At 33.0% G+C, this 16,808-nt stretch overlaps 1 protein-coding gene across 3 annotated transcripts in view; it reads left to right on the top strand.

Annotated features, from left to right (window-relative positions):
• LOC116775968 (facilitated trehalose transporter Tret1-2 homolog) overlaps positions 1 to 16,808 on the top strand; it is a 34,593-nt gene that overhangs the window by 13,744 nt on the left and 4,041 nt on the right. For 2 of the 3 annotated variants that reach the window (XM_061524292.1, XM_061524291.1), the window contains exons 2-3: positions 14,647 to 14,982; positions 15,745 to 15,880. In XM_061524292.1, the coding sequence (XP_061380276.1) occupies positions 14,653 to 14,982; positions 15,745 to 15,880 (466 nt within the window). In that variant the 5' untranslated portion in view covers positions 14,647 to 14,652. Of the gene's footprint in view, positions 1 to 8,311; positions 8,446 to 14,646; positions 14,983 to 15,744; positions 15,881 to 16,808 lie in introns of those variants that run through there. The other variant, XM_032669040.2, reaches the window with a different exon arrangement.

The following is a 16,808-nucleotide window of genomic DNA, read 5'->3' as shown; positions in this document are numbered from 1 at the left end:
GAGCCTGATGGTCATAGGGTCGGTGTTGGCGTGAGTCATAGGTACACCAGTAATAAACGACTTTTTGAAAGACTTCAAGATGTCAATTAATTCTGCTCTATGTTCTAAAGGTACATCAATATTAAATTAAAGTTGTTCATTCTCGCTAACACTACACGATTCGATAATACAAGTTTTCTCTACACTCAACAGTTACGAGTCATGTGGACAGTTAGGCTTTGAGATAATTTTTCAAGTCCTACCATTATGTCATATTGAAGGCAATAGTCGGGTAAAACATAAAATAGGATTTCTAAAGTAATGTCGTCAATCTTAATAATAGTCAAAATCTGTAACATTGATTTAACAGATGTTTGCCCTATGCCTGTCATATTAATAATACTATTCAATCTTCTACCACTAAATTTGCTAGACACAGATTCTTTAATTAAAGAGATTATGGTACATATACCCAGTAGGCGCATCTATATTTCTCAGGTCCACCCGCTTCTCTATAGTTGAAGCTAAGCTGCTACCGCTGCCTTCGCCCTTGCTCCTCCACTTCGGGCAGCTGAATGAGTAGTGGCCTTGCCCTTGACAGGAGTAACAAGTGATGGAGAGGTATTCTGCAGCAGGCTTCTTATAGTTGTTAAAACGAGTTTGGTTATTGTCTCCATTTGGCTTCAAATTCCTCCTCGAGAAGGACTGAGTAGACTTATGGCCCAGTTTCCCACAGTGAAAGCACTTGATGCTTGCATGGCTTGTAGCTGGGCGAATCCTCTTAAAATCTGGCACGTCACTGTTAGGTGGAGCTCTTCTCTTTAAAACGACTCCGCTGTAAGCTCTTGTTGCAGTCATTTTTGGAGTTGCAGGACAATCGTTGAATACGAGGCGCGAACTGCGAAATATGTGCCAGAACTGTGGCTACCGCGATCTGTTCTATCGTCAAGTTTTTCCACCTTGATATAATAAAGGTCATCAAAGAAGCACCATATGCAGCAAGACATTCATTTTCTTTGTTTTGCTTCCAGCCATATTAATAAGGTAAGATGCCACAGTCTCAGGACTTGCGTACCTTGCATTGAAAAGCTTCTTGAAATTTTCTCAGTCATCCCTGGAAATGATACAGTCGACAGTCATGTGGATTCGTCTCCTTTCATTGCACGACTCAACGCAATAATTAACGGGGCGCCATGTTGGCATCCGTCAGTAATGCACGTGTCCGCTGTTGCAATCTAAGCACGTCCGTCCACATTGTGTCGGTCCGGATCAAAATCAGGAAGACGAAGTTCGTTCGGAGATCGCGAATGCTTCACGGCCTCTAGCATGGCCAGAAAGTTTCTATTTTGCTGCTCCAGTAACAACAATAACTTTTCGCTTTCGGATGTATTTCCAGCACGTGGGGCGTTCCGGTTACATCCCACTTCTGATAACGGAGGATCAAAAGATAGCTCATTATCAGACATAGTGAACGATGGAACAAGATTTAGTTGGTAACGCAGCGAGTTCATCCACTCCAAAAATGTCGGTGACATTCCCTTTTTTCTCTGTCAGTTGTCCAACGTCAAAACCGACACCGGGGTGACCTCACTCAAGCTAACTGCTTGACGTTGCCAGCTAATTCGTAATAATTTGTAAAATAAAATGGAAATAAAATCATAATTAATTCTGACGCTCCGACATATATATATATATATATATATATATATATATATATATATATATATATATATATACCATAATAGTTGCAGTATACGTCAAAAGTTGAAAAAGACAAAATGACCTATTCGATGAACCGAACATTATTTACTTTCGATGACGACTTTATATATATATCAGATTTATTACAAATTCATTATTTTAAAGACAGGACGCCAGCCTCGCTGACGTCACTAATGTCACTTGTTTCAGTACGTTCCAGATACTTTAAAATGAAACTTCAATTCTTCTAAATGTACTTGTATGGGGTTTTCCAATAGGGACGCTTGAACTTTGACAGCTGATTGCGGCCATGTTGTTTGAGTGACAGCTGTCAAATGCAGTGTGTTATATTCATTCCGTCCTCCCAAACCACCATGGCAGGTTACAGTGTCGAGCAGCACGTGCAAATCATAAAATTGTTTTATGAAAATGGGTCTTCAGTTCGAGCAACGTTCCGCGCACTTCGCCCGTTTTACGGTCGCGATGATCGTCCTGCCGAGTCGACTATCCGTCGATTGGTGGACAAATTCGAGTCAACCGGGTCAGTTAACAATCAGCCGGTTCCCGTGCGTCAACGTAACGCGAGATCTGCCGAGAATATCGCCGCTGTGCGCGACAGTGTCCTCGAAAACCCGCGGCAGTCAATTCCGCGTCGCGCACAGGAACTCGGCCTTTCGCAGACGACAACTTGGCGAATTTTGCGTTGTGACTTGAGCCTGCACCCGTACAAGATCCAGCTGACCCAAGAGCTCAAGGTTAATGACCATAGACAGCGCCGTGTGTTCGCTGACTGGGCATTAGAGCAGTTGGAAGTTGACGCCGATTTTGGCAAAAAAATCATCTTCAGCGACGAGGCGCATTTTTGGATGAATGGCTATGTCAACAAGCAAAATTGCCGTATTTGGGACGAGACCAATCCACACGAGGTTCACCAAGTGGCAATGCACCCGCAGAAAGTGACTGTTTGGTGCGGATTTTGGGCCGGAGGCGTGATTGGTCCGTATTTTTTCGAAAACGATAATGGTGTGGCCGTCACCGTCAATGGTGAGCGATACCGGTCGATGATAACCAACTTCTTTTGGCCTGAAATCGAGAATATGGATCTGGACAACATGTGGTTTCAACAGGACGGCGCTACGTGCCACACAGCACACGCTACGATGGAAGTTCTGCACGAGCAATTTCTGGACATGGTCATCTCGCGCGGAGGCGACGTGAACTGGCCACCGAGATCGTGCGATTTGACCCCGCTGGACTTTTTCTTGTGGGGTTTTCTTAAGTCGCAGGTCTATGCCAACAAGCCGCAAACCACCGATGCCCTCAAAGTCAACATACGCCACGCCATCGATCAAATACAGCCCGATTTGTGCGCCAGAGTCATCGAAAATTGGACCTTTCGTGTGCGCGCCACCAACCGAAGCCGTGGCGGTCATTTGAATGATGTCATATTCCATACATAATGGGGTCGATAGACCTTCCAAATAAAAAAAAAATTTCGCAAATATCTTTCCTACATGTATTTTTTTTTGCATTTCAAAGATCAAGCGCCCTTAATGGAAAACCCTATATTTCTCGAAGGTTCTTCATAATCACATTCTTTATGCTCCGCACTCGCTGAACTCTGCAGTCCGCTCTCTTGCGTCCAGACGTCATATTTATACCAGAATTCAAACATAGTTCTATTCTGCTTTTAAACAGTCTTTGATTTCGTTTTTCTTTTAACAATAGTGACGACGACCAATAAGTTGTTATAATAATTGATGACAGCCTTAAGTTATTTTCATGTTACATCCGTCATTGAAGCTGATAGCTGATATATATGTAAAATAATAATATTACTTCTATCATCTCACAATCATTAACATTGTTATAAGAAAATTTAAGATCACTCAAGTATCAGGGCTACACAAAATGTGCTGCTATAAATCAAATCTGTGTGATCGTAATTAACTTGTAATTATAATAAATAAATAGGATAATGGCCTAGATAACTTTATATGATATCGTGTCAATAAACCTTGTTACAAAGTGCAGCTTTGTCTGTCCCGATAGGAAATATTTAATTGGCATACGATTGATGCTTGCTTATATTAAACATTAGGTATAATGATTTATCTTGTTTTTCAAATACTTTAAAATCTCTAAATCTTTTATTGAGTGTCTGAGTATTATATCCCAAAGTATGGAGTGTTCTATCAAAATTTCTAATAGTATTACGAACGTCGCGTAGATGAAAATGTTGGATTAATTCTGTATTATATAATTGTGAATTTATTTCACTCATTAATAACTAAATGATATTAATTCAAATTCTAAAAGAATTATAAACATAGTAGGATATCAAAACATGACAAAAACTGTGAACAATTAACGTAAGTGAAATTATTTATTGGTACAAAGATTGGCTTTAAATTTAAATTTAATCGAAAACAAATAATGTTACGTTGTCGTTATAAAGAACAGTATTATTTAAGTTAATTTCAATTATATAGTAATTTGTGATAGTTCAATTAATAAATAAGATTTTACAAGGAAATCTGTCACATCGTCTCAAATAAATACAACTAACAAGATCAGGCTTACAAAATAATTGTAAAAAAAAATAATAATTTTATTAACATAGGAACTGGTTAAGTGTGAGTCGGATTACGCTCGAGAGATTTCGTGCTATTGTCTAAAAAAAAGGGGGGGGGACATAGTTTTTTGTATGCAAAGCTCACTCAATTTTTTATTATATTTTGTTTTTTTTTCCAGCATTTTTTATAATAACGACAACATGAATAGATCAGCTTTAAAAAAATCAAGTGTATAACTATAATGTCTCTTGAGATATAACCGGGTGACAGGAGACACAGCTGAGTCTTAACCATACAGACTCGTTTCGCCCTTTGGATACGGAACCCTAGAAATAAAGTCGCAAATGCTAGGGTGTAATAATTCCAAGTACATGATACAGCAAACTATATAAATTATAAATATGAAATATATACTAATATTTTACCTAATTTATTATATAATCAATTAGCTTGGACCATACAAGTCTTCATCTTAATACATATATGCCATCTATATTACGAAAATGTATTTAGATATCAAAATATAACATAATTACGACACGACGCGTGCGTAGCGGATAAAATTAATACAAATTTATTAATTTATTTCATCATCTGTTTATAAAGTGATCTCAGTTCAGTAACAACATTTCTTTTGTTTGTTATCGGGGTCACAGTTACTGCGATGACCCCAGTTATGATGCGACCACATTTCAATATGTAAAAATATATACGCAGCTTATCACCACCCCTTGTGGGTATTGATTCAATTTGATATAACTTTAACACCAGGTTACGCTTGTTTGAATTTTGTGTATACTTTTAATGATTGTAATTGTATTTCAATTGATGTACTAAATCTATCGAATGTGAATGAAAGTAATTTCGGTGTATTTTCGTCAGGAGCCCTTGATCAGTTCGTCAGCCAGTGATCACGGTTGCTGTAAAGGAATCGAAAGGTCGGGATCGTGTTGATAGTATCCGAAAAACTTTCATTCAAAATCCGAAAAACTTTTATTCAAAATCCGAAAAACTTTCATTCAAAATTGTAGACGCGAAAATTCTGATGTCTGTCTGATCAAATGTCTGATGGACTTATACTTACGCTGGTCGTCTAATGAAGGTTTTACCTGTTCCAATATCGTTAACCTAGTACAGACATCACATTTCAAGCATAAGAAAACTAATTTGGTGTCAGATAATACTTATCGCTGTAAAGAAGACTAAAAATATTTAAGCGATAAACTGTTATACATTTTTTAGATCAGCAATTGATATACCTTCTTCGGAAAACGATTTAGGTTATATGAGAATATGTTTCCGAACGATAGAATAATCTTCATATAATCGTAACGTAAGGATCCAATAAGACGTAGATAAAAAATCCACTTGTATTTATATAGCATATTGAATATATACAGCATAGAAATAATTGACAGTAACAGGATTATCAAATAATTTGTAATCCTATATTTCCTGTTTGAATTTTTTACCAATTAACAACTCGACCTCACATAACACATTGATGTGAAAATATTTAAATGGAACTAAGTGTTGTGGGCTCAACGCGTTTTTTATTATTTTATATCTATATTTCATCTCGTCTGTCCGTGATCACGGCTGCTTTAAATGGACCGTAACGTAGGTATTACAAAATAAAAAAAACGCATAGCGTCCGAAAATATTAGTTCCATTTAAATGTGTACACGTGAAAATCGTGAATGAGATAAGAGACATATTCTGGGGAAATCCCAGAATGACGTCATTACATCACTCCCAAAAGACAATGATGCCCTAGAGCTAGAATCGAGACTTCAATTCCACAAGCAGTTTATGATAGGGGCACAAAGTAGTAGAGTAGGATTACGATCAAGTAGGAAGGCCAAAGATACAGATATTTTAAAGACCTTTATTCGGCAAGACGAGAATTCTAAATACAAGATCCATGCAAATGAGCTTAGAAATGCAGAATGAGTAGCTACACATACGAGATTTTTGCATCCCATTAGTACTAAAATGGCGCACTTTAACTCATGATTGGTAGCAAGCACTGCTAAAATTTTACCTCAATGCGTTTCAGATGACTCTCCCAGATCAGAGTAATTTAGTAAGATGGGGCAAAGGTACCGAAAAAACTTGCTACATCTGCGGGGAGGCAGTTGGAACTGCTAAGCATTTGCTGGTGGGACGTAGGTTACTCCTGGATAGCGGTCAATACTCACGTCGTCACAATAGGGTTTTAGAAATCATACGTGAAGCGGTTAGTCTATCGGTAGCAAGAGCGCAAAAAGAAATAACCATGAACCAACGATCAATAGGTTTTGTGAGAGAAGGCACTAGGGTACAAAATCAACCGTCAAGCCTTACTCTATTATTAAAGCGGCTTCGGATTGGACTTTAATGATGGACACGTATGCAATATAAGATCCCAGAGGATATTTGTGCGTCGGCCTCCAGACCGGACATATTTTTATATTCGCGAATTTTAAAGCGCGTTATACTAATAGAGCTCACGGTTCCTTGGGAAACCAACATCCTCAAAGACCATGCCATCAAGGTCAACAAGTATTACGAGCTCACTAAGAATAGGTTTGTTGTAAATTTGTACGCGGTAGAAGTAGGAGCGAGAGGTAGAACAGCCAAATCTCTATACAACCTACTAAAAGACTTGGGCCTGTCCAGAACTAATATCAATTCATTCTGGGAAAGTACTTTGAAGGCAGCCCTAGTAGGTTCTTTTCAAATTTGGTTAGGTAGAGAGGAGCTTGGATGGTGGAGGTGAGTGTATAACGCGAGTTACATAGGGGCCCCTTAAACCTACACCTGAGTCTCAAGTCCCAGGCACTGTTGAAGCTTCTCTCCCTGCAACGCGATGGACCCGGCACCCGCACGGTGAATCCATAGAACGCTGAGAGGTTTCGTCTTATGTAAAAACATATTTAAAAATTCAATATTATTTTATCCTGAAATCGATGTATCAGTGACGTTAATTACGTCGTCAGAGGTCAGGCATTGACTGACATTTGGTCATTGATAGCATTCAGAAAATTAGGGAGGAGTACGTCATTATCGATAATATGTAAAAACAATTGACACTCATCGATATACCGATGTTCAATTGATTTGCATATTACGTGCGAGTATATAACCTTGATATTGTTACGTTGTAGATTTTTTATAATGATACAAGGCATTTCATTAATATCTTTACACTTCGCACCTTTGTCTAGTTGAATGCAAGACAGTTATTTTGTTGGCGTAAAACATTTCCGTGTGCCGATATCAAGAATATTTTTGCGTTTGTCATTGATTAGTTTTGCTATACTTTAATCGGAATAAAGTTTGTGAAGCTCAAAATTGATTATTAGTAGACATGAACCGTTCTACTATTCCAAAGATGGACAGGTTATATCCGGTTTAACCTTCACAAGAGACAGGAATCACCACTGGTTAAGATCAACGTTTTAATTTAATCCTTTCAACGCTAAAATCAAGAATAAAATGCTTTTTGTCTGATCAGTTGAATAATTTGAAATATTCATGACCACCTCTCATCCCTGATGATAAAATGAGATACAAATAACCTTTGCTTTCACCTTAGCTGTTAATCGTTATCATACGATCGTTCCGTTAAAGTGACATTGGAATCACAATAGCGACTCCTCATATCTATGTGGAACAACGACATTGATTAATAAAATGTTTAAACGTAATAGATAAATGTTAAACAATCCAAACTGATTTACAATACTTAATAATAATTTGTATAGTATATTGTTTTCTCACATAGAAAACGTCAGAAAAATATTAGTTCTCAATTAAATCAATAAAGATAATTCCATGTAAATTCTATTCTCAGAGTTGGAAGACTTTTCGTGATCAAATAGCTTTAGTTGTTGGGAAATTTCCTTTAGCGCTATTTTTAACATCGCAAAGACTTGTGTAATATATTATTTTAATAAACAAGCCTTGATGTAAGCTTATTAAACAATAGTGATGCGGGTGAGGTTATTTCATCGATATATAGTTAAATCGACAACACCTCCATCACTATTTGCGGATTGCTTGCAACATACGTCGTGTCTTTGTAGTATTCAGTTAGCTTCTGAACGCGGTGTAACGCGTACGCAGTGACAAATAATAAAATATTGTCGCGACATTTGCTAGTGTCATATATATTTGTTTTGATTTTCAAAGTTCTATAAAAAAGGTAATTTAATTTATATTTTCCTTACAATAGTTTATTACAATAATAGTTTATGTAACATTTATTAGATGTTATATTATTTATATATATTTTAATATATTATTCTTTAGTAATTTATAATGCACGTAATATATTTTCCCGCGTATTTGTTAGGCGTAGGATTGTTCTAGAGTAAACGTGCGCAAAAGCTTCACGACCGCATCAGTTCAAATTGACGGCATCGTAAAAAAAATATGCTGTTATTATAAAATACACGTAACTTAACTTTTATTAACATATATATTCATGTTAACTATACAGACATACAATAAAATTTTATTATATTTAAGTATAAATATATTTACAGTCTTCATAAAAAGGAAGTACAAAATATAAATTATTTACGTATTGTTATGATACTAGATTCAATTTTTTTTATAATGTGGCCTTCATCCGTGCAAAGACGTGCACAGTATATTCTGCCAGTGTCATGTAGAATGAAGGAGACGCGATCCGGGATTGACTTTTGAATGAAGTAAAACTTAACAGTCTCGACTGAAGTCAAAATTAGGAACTACATTAGATTCAATGCGCGTTCAAAAAGTTGGTTCATAGTTTACCAAAGCTTTGCTACAGTTACTCCCTAATTATATATATATATATATATATATATATATATAGTTGTCTCACCTTTAACATCAGTTTGTAGTTACCATAGCAACCAACTCGTAGGACAAGATTTTTCATAAAACCGTTCTAAAAATAAACAAGGATCGCATTCCCCATCGATCTCGTCGTAAGTTATTTTATGCTGACGAAGGAATAAAATAACATTATAAATAAAATAGGACATTGTCTGTAGTAAAACATTTTTTTTGGATTTCAAATATATGTTGATATTAAAATGATTTTAAAGTATATTATAATAATATATTTGACTTCTACTTTTTTAAGGTTTGTTTAACTTAACAAAATATATATAAAACACTTCACTTTTACTTACGTGTATAATAAAAATTCCAAAAAGTTTATGAATTTAAAAAAAAACAAAAGTAAATATAGTGGAGTTAATGAATTGATCTAGGATAATTAATTTCTTTCTAAATATGAATGTTATGATTAATAATGTTAATATATTTTAATCTGTGATTCAGTTTTTATGCAGTTAAAATAGATTATAACAATATTTTAATTACAAAATATCCACCTACAATGTCATTAACTTTGTTCAATTACTTTGAAGCTGACAGACGTCAAGTCAGCTATTACGTATTTATGAATTAACGTTCTTTTCCTCGATGAGAAATTAAGTTATAGATTTTAATAAACTTTACATTATATTATAATTATAACGGAATAGTTTATATATGGCTTATTAGTTATTTTAATATATTGAAAGTTGTTAGAAGTTTTTAGATGTTGCCAGTTTATGTAACTTTATACCCATTTTTGCCTAAAAAAATGTCAAAAGTTATGTGGTTATTTACAGTTTTGGACGATTTATTTCATACGGATAATATTTCTAGTTGTTAACTTTTCTTAAACACTAATCACACAAACAATGAACAATGGATTGTAACTGCGTAAAAGGCGGTGACAATAATTTTTCCTGTTATTTTTCTTGTGTTTTAAACAAAAAAAAACGAATGTACTACTAAATCACTGTTTGAAGCGTCTTAATTTGACAGCTACAATTTCAGCTAATATACCCTGTGGTAGTTAATATTCTGTATGTTAAAAGTCACGAAGTCGTTTCGACACAGTAAACAAACTTTTAATTATTTAGAATGTCAAATAATAAATATATTTCATATTATTCAACTTATCTTCCTGATAATTAATGAGTAATTGAAAACCAATAATTTTGTTAATATTCTTACATAATTTTTATAAGAAAATAAGAACAATTGTACGCCATAAAACGCAAATTATAAAAGCAAACAAACGTGGTCGGGATTTTCCAAAGTGAGACCGATTTATAAGTACCTATTTATTATTTAACTACAAAGCGACTGCCATCTTAGTTGTTTGCGTGTTAATTCAATTATGACACATAAGGACGATAAAAAATATATATTTTTAATTGTAATAACATCAGTTAATAGTTATAGCAGATGAAATGTAATCACTATATAAATTAATAGCAAACATGATGACGCTCTCAGTTTGTTTTGCATCTGTTTTTACTTTATTAATCTGTGACCCGTTTTTGTTTTCAGTTGCATCATGCCGTAAATATACTTAAACATAATATTATTGTAATAAATTTATTATTATAACTATCTTTATGATTTTATTATAGGATAGAAAGATTATTTTAGGTTATATTTTTTATATCATATACAGCACTTCAATCTGAAAGCAATCTGTGACAAATACTTCAATTTGAATTATCTATACAAGTAATTGTTTCAAGGTGAACAATTAACAATTATTGTATATGATTAGTGAATTATTAACATATGTTTAAATTATAAATTCGGTTTTTTTTTTTAAAGGTTACATAAGCAAATTAAAAAAAAAACATTCACTTAGCATCCACACCGGTTCTAAGTGTTTATATTGTAACCTTCAAATCAGCATTTGTCAAATTAAGACATTCGGAATTAATTTTAAAAGAGCATAATCTGCAAAGCCAAAGCCGATGCAAACTATGTATGTCCATACAAAACTTTATACATAGTAATTAAACGTTTATAAATGAAAGTACTTAGACTTTCGACTACCTACATCCATATGCCTGTAATCCAACTTTAAAAGAGTGTCTTCACGATTTTAACTGTACGGCCTAACATTAGATCGTTGTAATAAATCAATTATAAGTAATAACTACCCTACATTGTTTAATTGTTTTTATTACTCTTATTAATCTTTTTCCAAGAGGAAAAAGGGATATAGCTTTAAAACAAGAGTCAAATATATATTTTATTACAGAGCTCTAAAAAATTTTAGGTACCCCAACGTTTTGTTAGTTGGTTGTTTTAAATATATCTGTTTTGGGTTTGTGACAGTGACAGTGACAGTGACAGTTTATGTATGTATATAGAGTATATGTAAATGACGTATTTCTTATTATTAAAATAGTTAGAAAATAAAGGATGAATGAAAAATTATAACAAATGAAATAATTCGGAATGTCAAATTGCAGTTGCTATTTCTCTTTACTTATTTGAGTTAAAATTCACCTTATAAACACTTTTTTTTTTCACGATTAAGCAAGACATATTTTTTTTTATACAATTATAAATCTTTAAGATTAAACATACAAAAGTTTTCAAGATTTAATGTAAAAGTTACCTGTTTAATTCAATATAGGATAGATACCATAGGTGCAGTGACATCCCGGTCATTTAGCGGTATGAGAAAGAAGAATGGCTGTTGACCGGTTTGGAAAAGGATGTTATACTTAATGGGAACACTTTGACCATAATTTAATACTATATCCCAGTTCTCTATGGCAAAGATTTGGATTGTACTGACAGAGTTCCGTGGTGCTTTAAATTTTACTCCAACAAATACAAATTTAATGCAAGACGGGTAATGACATAGAAAAATGACAGTTATAAGAGTTGTATTATGAATATTAGATATAAAATACGAAAAATTTTAAAACAGGTGAAAGCTTATTCCATACGGTTCCTTCTCATCTCTGTTTCTCCTGATGATAATACTCAAATTGGGGCTGTTCGTGATTTTGGGTGTAATTTATTACATTTTATACGAAATTCACAGATGTTGTGATATTTTACAACTACGTAACTATATATGATATCATAAAGCATAAATTTTATATGCAAATTATTTGATAAAAAAATCAGCTTACAATATTGTTATGTATTAGTTATACTTGCTCGGTATTGTTAAAATAATAATATGATGTCAAGTGTAATGTAGGTAGATTAGTTTATTTGTATTAGTCTCTGTCAGTCAGTTTGCTACTTAGCACAATACAGATATGACGAATTTAATATAGTTTCATTGAATACTACAAATATTTAAGCTGAAATAATCTTTTCGCTGCTTCCGATTCGCAACTATACTCTGTAACAACGATCTTTTTAACAAAACTATAGATTATAAAATATATATTTATACTAAGTTTTTGCTTTGACTCCGTCCACGTGGAATTAATTAAGCTCAAAGAGAAATTTACTCAGTTAAAACAATAGACACGTTAGTCAACATGCAGCGATCTTAAGCCTGTCACGTGATTTTATTAAGGCTTTGTCTTATTCTGATGTCTAAGCTACATTATTACAAAGATAGCTCATATACACCGTGACAGCCTCCATTTACGTTAGTAAAATAGTAGTATTATATATAAGTACCTATATATTTCAGTCATTATCATTAATTAAAATGTCTCCGTTCTGCCTTAATGTTACATACGTAAAGTTTATATATCTATATTAAAATTAATAAGGGATAATGTTATAAATATTTTTGGTATATACTTAATTCATATAAAAGTTACAGCTGATTTGTTTGATGGAGAAAACAAAACTATTAGTTCAATTGAAAAGACGATCAACACGCGATCTCGTTATAATAAGAACCACAAGACTGAACACATATCTACAATGAAATAACTGCTTCTCTCTGTCTGTATATAATTTAATATATTTTTTTATAAATTCTGTCTGTCTATCTGTTTGTTTTGGCTAATATTGGAAACCGTTGTTCCGGGTCTGATGTAGGTAGAAGTAATTTAAACAACTTTTATTTCAGAAATTTTATTAACTTTTTACGTAATTAGTATGAAACGAATATTAATCACGGGCGAAGCGAAGGCTTCTTACGCTTAGTTCTCATTAAGCGTTTTCTCAATATCTTCCGAACACTAATAGAGCAGTCAAAAAATTATAAAAGTACCCAAAAGTTTGATTCGTTATTCTAAGTTAGTCAAGCCATATTATTCTGAAAGCTTCATCTTCAGACTCTATCCCTGCATTTTATTACAAACATTTATATCAAAGTTTTTCTATAAATTCGTGTTGGTTTTTTTTTGGAAGAGAGGTAAAAAATAACATATCAAACGTCTATAAAATTGTTTTTAACTGTAATTAAAATAATATGTTTCTGAATAAAGATCTGTAGACACTTCGTGAAGACGTAAAGCTTGTTAGTAGTTTTTGTATGAAATTACTTCAAACTTAATTCTCATTTAAACATTATATTGATAGTTAAATATACTCGTATATTTAGTATATTTAACTATCAAAAGCACTTTAACGTTCATTCATCAAAAAAGTCATTCGGGTATGACCGGTTTTTGTTGATACACGACAATAATTTAACCGTGACAAATAATTATAGGAACTCAGAGTCACGTAGATAAATTTATTTAAGTATTAACTCTTAAAAAACTCCAGTTTTTTACTTCTCGATCTGAAACTACCGTATACGTTTAATTGCCTATTGAGATTTTGTGTGGATAAAACATGTATTTTTTTTAAATGAAACTAATAATATTCGGATTACTGCGCGTATTTTTATTATTTTTTTTTAAAACTACATACCCCCGACGCTTCGGTTACTTTTCAGCGACCGTGATCGCGGTCACGACACGTCGGGAGTATGTAGTTTTTTTTTAATTTATAAAATTCGCGTAGTAATCGGAATAATATTAGTTTCATTTAAATGAATACGAACGAAAGTTTTAGATCTCATCATTTATTTTTTATTAGTGGTAGCTTCATTATATTCTGTTATATGTAACACAAAAATCTTCGTCTATTGTAAACTTAGATTTTTAACAACTTATTAGATAACATATAAGTTTCTAAATTATTTAATTATATTGATCAACCTTGTAATTTTATAAGGAATTATTGTTAATATGAACACTTATATTGTGTTATTTTGTAGTACAAATTGATTTAGTTTACATCTCACCCGCCCGTGATCACGGTTGCTGCGAAGTAACCGAAACGTCGGGATTATGTAGTTAAAATACTTAATAAAAAACTCGTAGTAGGTACATCCGAAAATACAGTAGGTACATAGGTTTATTCAATAAAATTGATTGTGATTAAATTTATACTATACAAATTATACTTACAAAAATGTTGTAAATTGTTTAACGTTAGAATATGCTTACTGGGTGCTAAAAGTTTTATCGTTGTTTCAGATTTATCATATCCAATAAATTCTTCGGTTTTATTAATTAATTGTTATAAATTATATACGTTTAAAATCTATATCTCATATATGATTCTCTTTTAGATAAATATGGGTGATGAGAGGACTGAAAATGGAGAAGTTGGCCTGAACGAAAAACAAGCTTCAGAACCGGACGAAGACAAGCAAACGAACGGAGAGAAAATAGATATAGACAACAATAAAGATATAGATAAAGATAAAAATAAAGATAAAGATAAAGATATAGATAAACATAAAGATAAAATGAATTACACAGAGACAATACGGCAGAGGGACAACGAATCAAATTATGTACAGAATATAAAGAATTCAAAACTATCTTTGGGGGACTACTCAAAAGACGAGACGCTACTGACCGACTCGAAAACCGTTGTCAGGTTTTCGCCAGTATGGAAACAGGTAATATATGTTGATGTAAACACAAAGGACATTTCAGCACGATAGATTCATTAGGTGACCAATTGCTATTAAACGAAGAGCGTCTATCATACCAGTTAAATGTTGGTCAAGGTTAATTTTAAACGATTGGGACATAATTTCACGTTTGTAATTACAATGAAAATGATAGAAAATTGTATTTTGAATCAAAATCGGTACGTAAATTAAATGATAGCTTTAGTATCAATGAAGTAATACTATTTTATAAATATTCCAATAAATCGGGACAAATTCGTGTTGTAAAAACCTAAGTTTTCTTTCATTCTGAACATCTATTGAAAGGTCTGCAATTATATTATAATGATATTAATAAGATCTTAATATATCTAACATTTTCGCGTGTAGTCATTTAAATTAAACGAAATCTTTCGGATATTTTATAATCGATGAAATTTATCCCGTCTGCTCGTGATCACGGTTGCTGACAGGAACCAAAACGTCAGGATTATGTAGTTATGAAGTAATAAAAATTGTTAGTATCTGAAAAACAAAATTTTATTTCATTAAGTTATCAATAAAGAAATAAAATAAATCTATAACGCTCTCTCTACTTCAAATACTCTCCAGGGACAATGTCTTTAGCAAAATAAGACCAAATTCTAATAAGATATTTGTTATCTGCATTACGGGTTGATTATTGTAGTAAACTGTTTACTAAGAATTGGATGAAGATTTTGGGCAATATAATAATTTGACTCTCATTTTTATCTCTTCATATCACAGACTTTAGCATCTATGGCGGCCATTTTGATGACTTTCTCTGCTGGCCTCACGTCAGGCTACTCCGCAATACTCCTGCCTCAACTCAAAGACACTAATAGCAGCATACCATGTGATGAGAGCACAGCTTCCTGGATTGGTAAGTAATTTGAAAGCGAATAACTAAAGACAGAAGTTAGTAAAGTCAGAGTCTCCACAAATGTAACAAATGGTAAAGACAGGTGTAGACAGCTTCATCTTTCTACAACCTACAAAAAGACTTGGGCCTGTCCAGAATTAATTTATATTAATTCTGGACAGGCCCAAGTCTTTTTGTCCAGAAGTAATATAAATTAATTCTGGGAAAGTACTTCGAAGGCAGCCCTAGTAGGTTCTTTTCAAATTTGGTTAGGTAGAGAGAGGAGCTTGGATGGTGGATGCGAGCGTATAACGCGAGTTAGATACCTTAAACCTACACCTGAGTCGCAAGTCCTAGGCACTGTTGAAGCTTCTCTCCCTGCAACGCTATGCACCCGACACCCAGACGGTGAATCCATTGAATTCTAATTAGTTTCGTCTCTATAGTTACGTATGAAATATAATAAAGATGACTATATATTTGTTAAATAAAAAAAAAAAAAAAAAACAAAATATACGTATTTATAATCGCTACAATTAGTAATAATTGCTTATAAACAAGACAACATTACCAAACCAAACAACATTAGTTTGACTCAACTGATAAAATTTCTGTTATAATCTAAACGTGTTATAACACGACACAAATGTTCTTATCACAAATAAATAACAACATTTGCTATAATTATTTAATCTAAAGTAAAAAAAAAGATATCTACATTTAAAAACAAAAGCATGTACTTTGTTTGAAGTCCCAAAAACTTTGTTTGATTATTCACCTATTTGCAACCCTTCAATACTGAATCTATTATCAACACTAAGTGTGAACAATTCAACGTAATAAACGACAGGGCAGTGTCAATGTACTCAAAACTGGGCTATCTTGCGACATTAATATACAATACAATACAAATCTTATAAAACAATATTACTTTATTACGGTTAATTTT

This window comes from Danaus plexippus, chromosome 24 (assembly GCF_018135715.1).
Source record: "Danaus plexippus chromosome 24, MEX_DaPlex, whole genome shotgun sequence".
NCBI classification, from domain to species: Eukaryota; Metazoa; Arthropoda; class Insecta; order Lepidoptera; family Nymphalidae; genus Danaus; species Danaus plexippus.
This window is presented reverse-complemented; position numbering and strand designations above follow the sequence as displayed.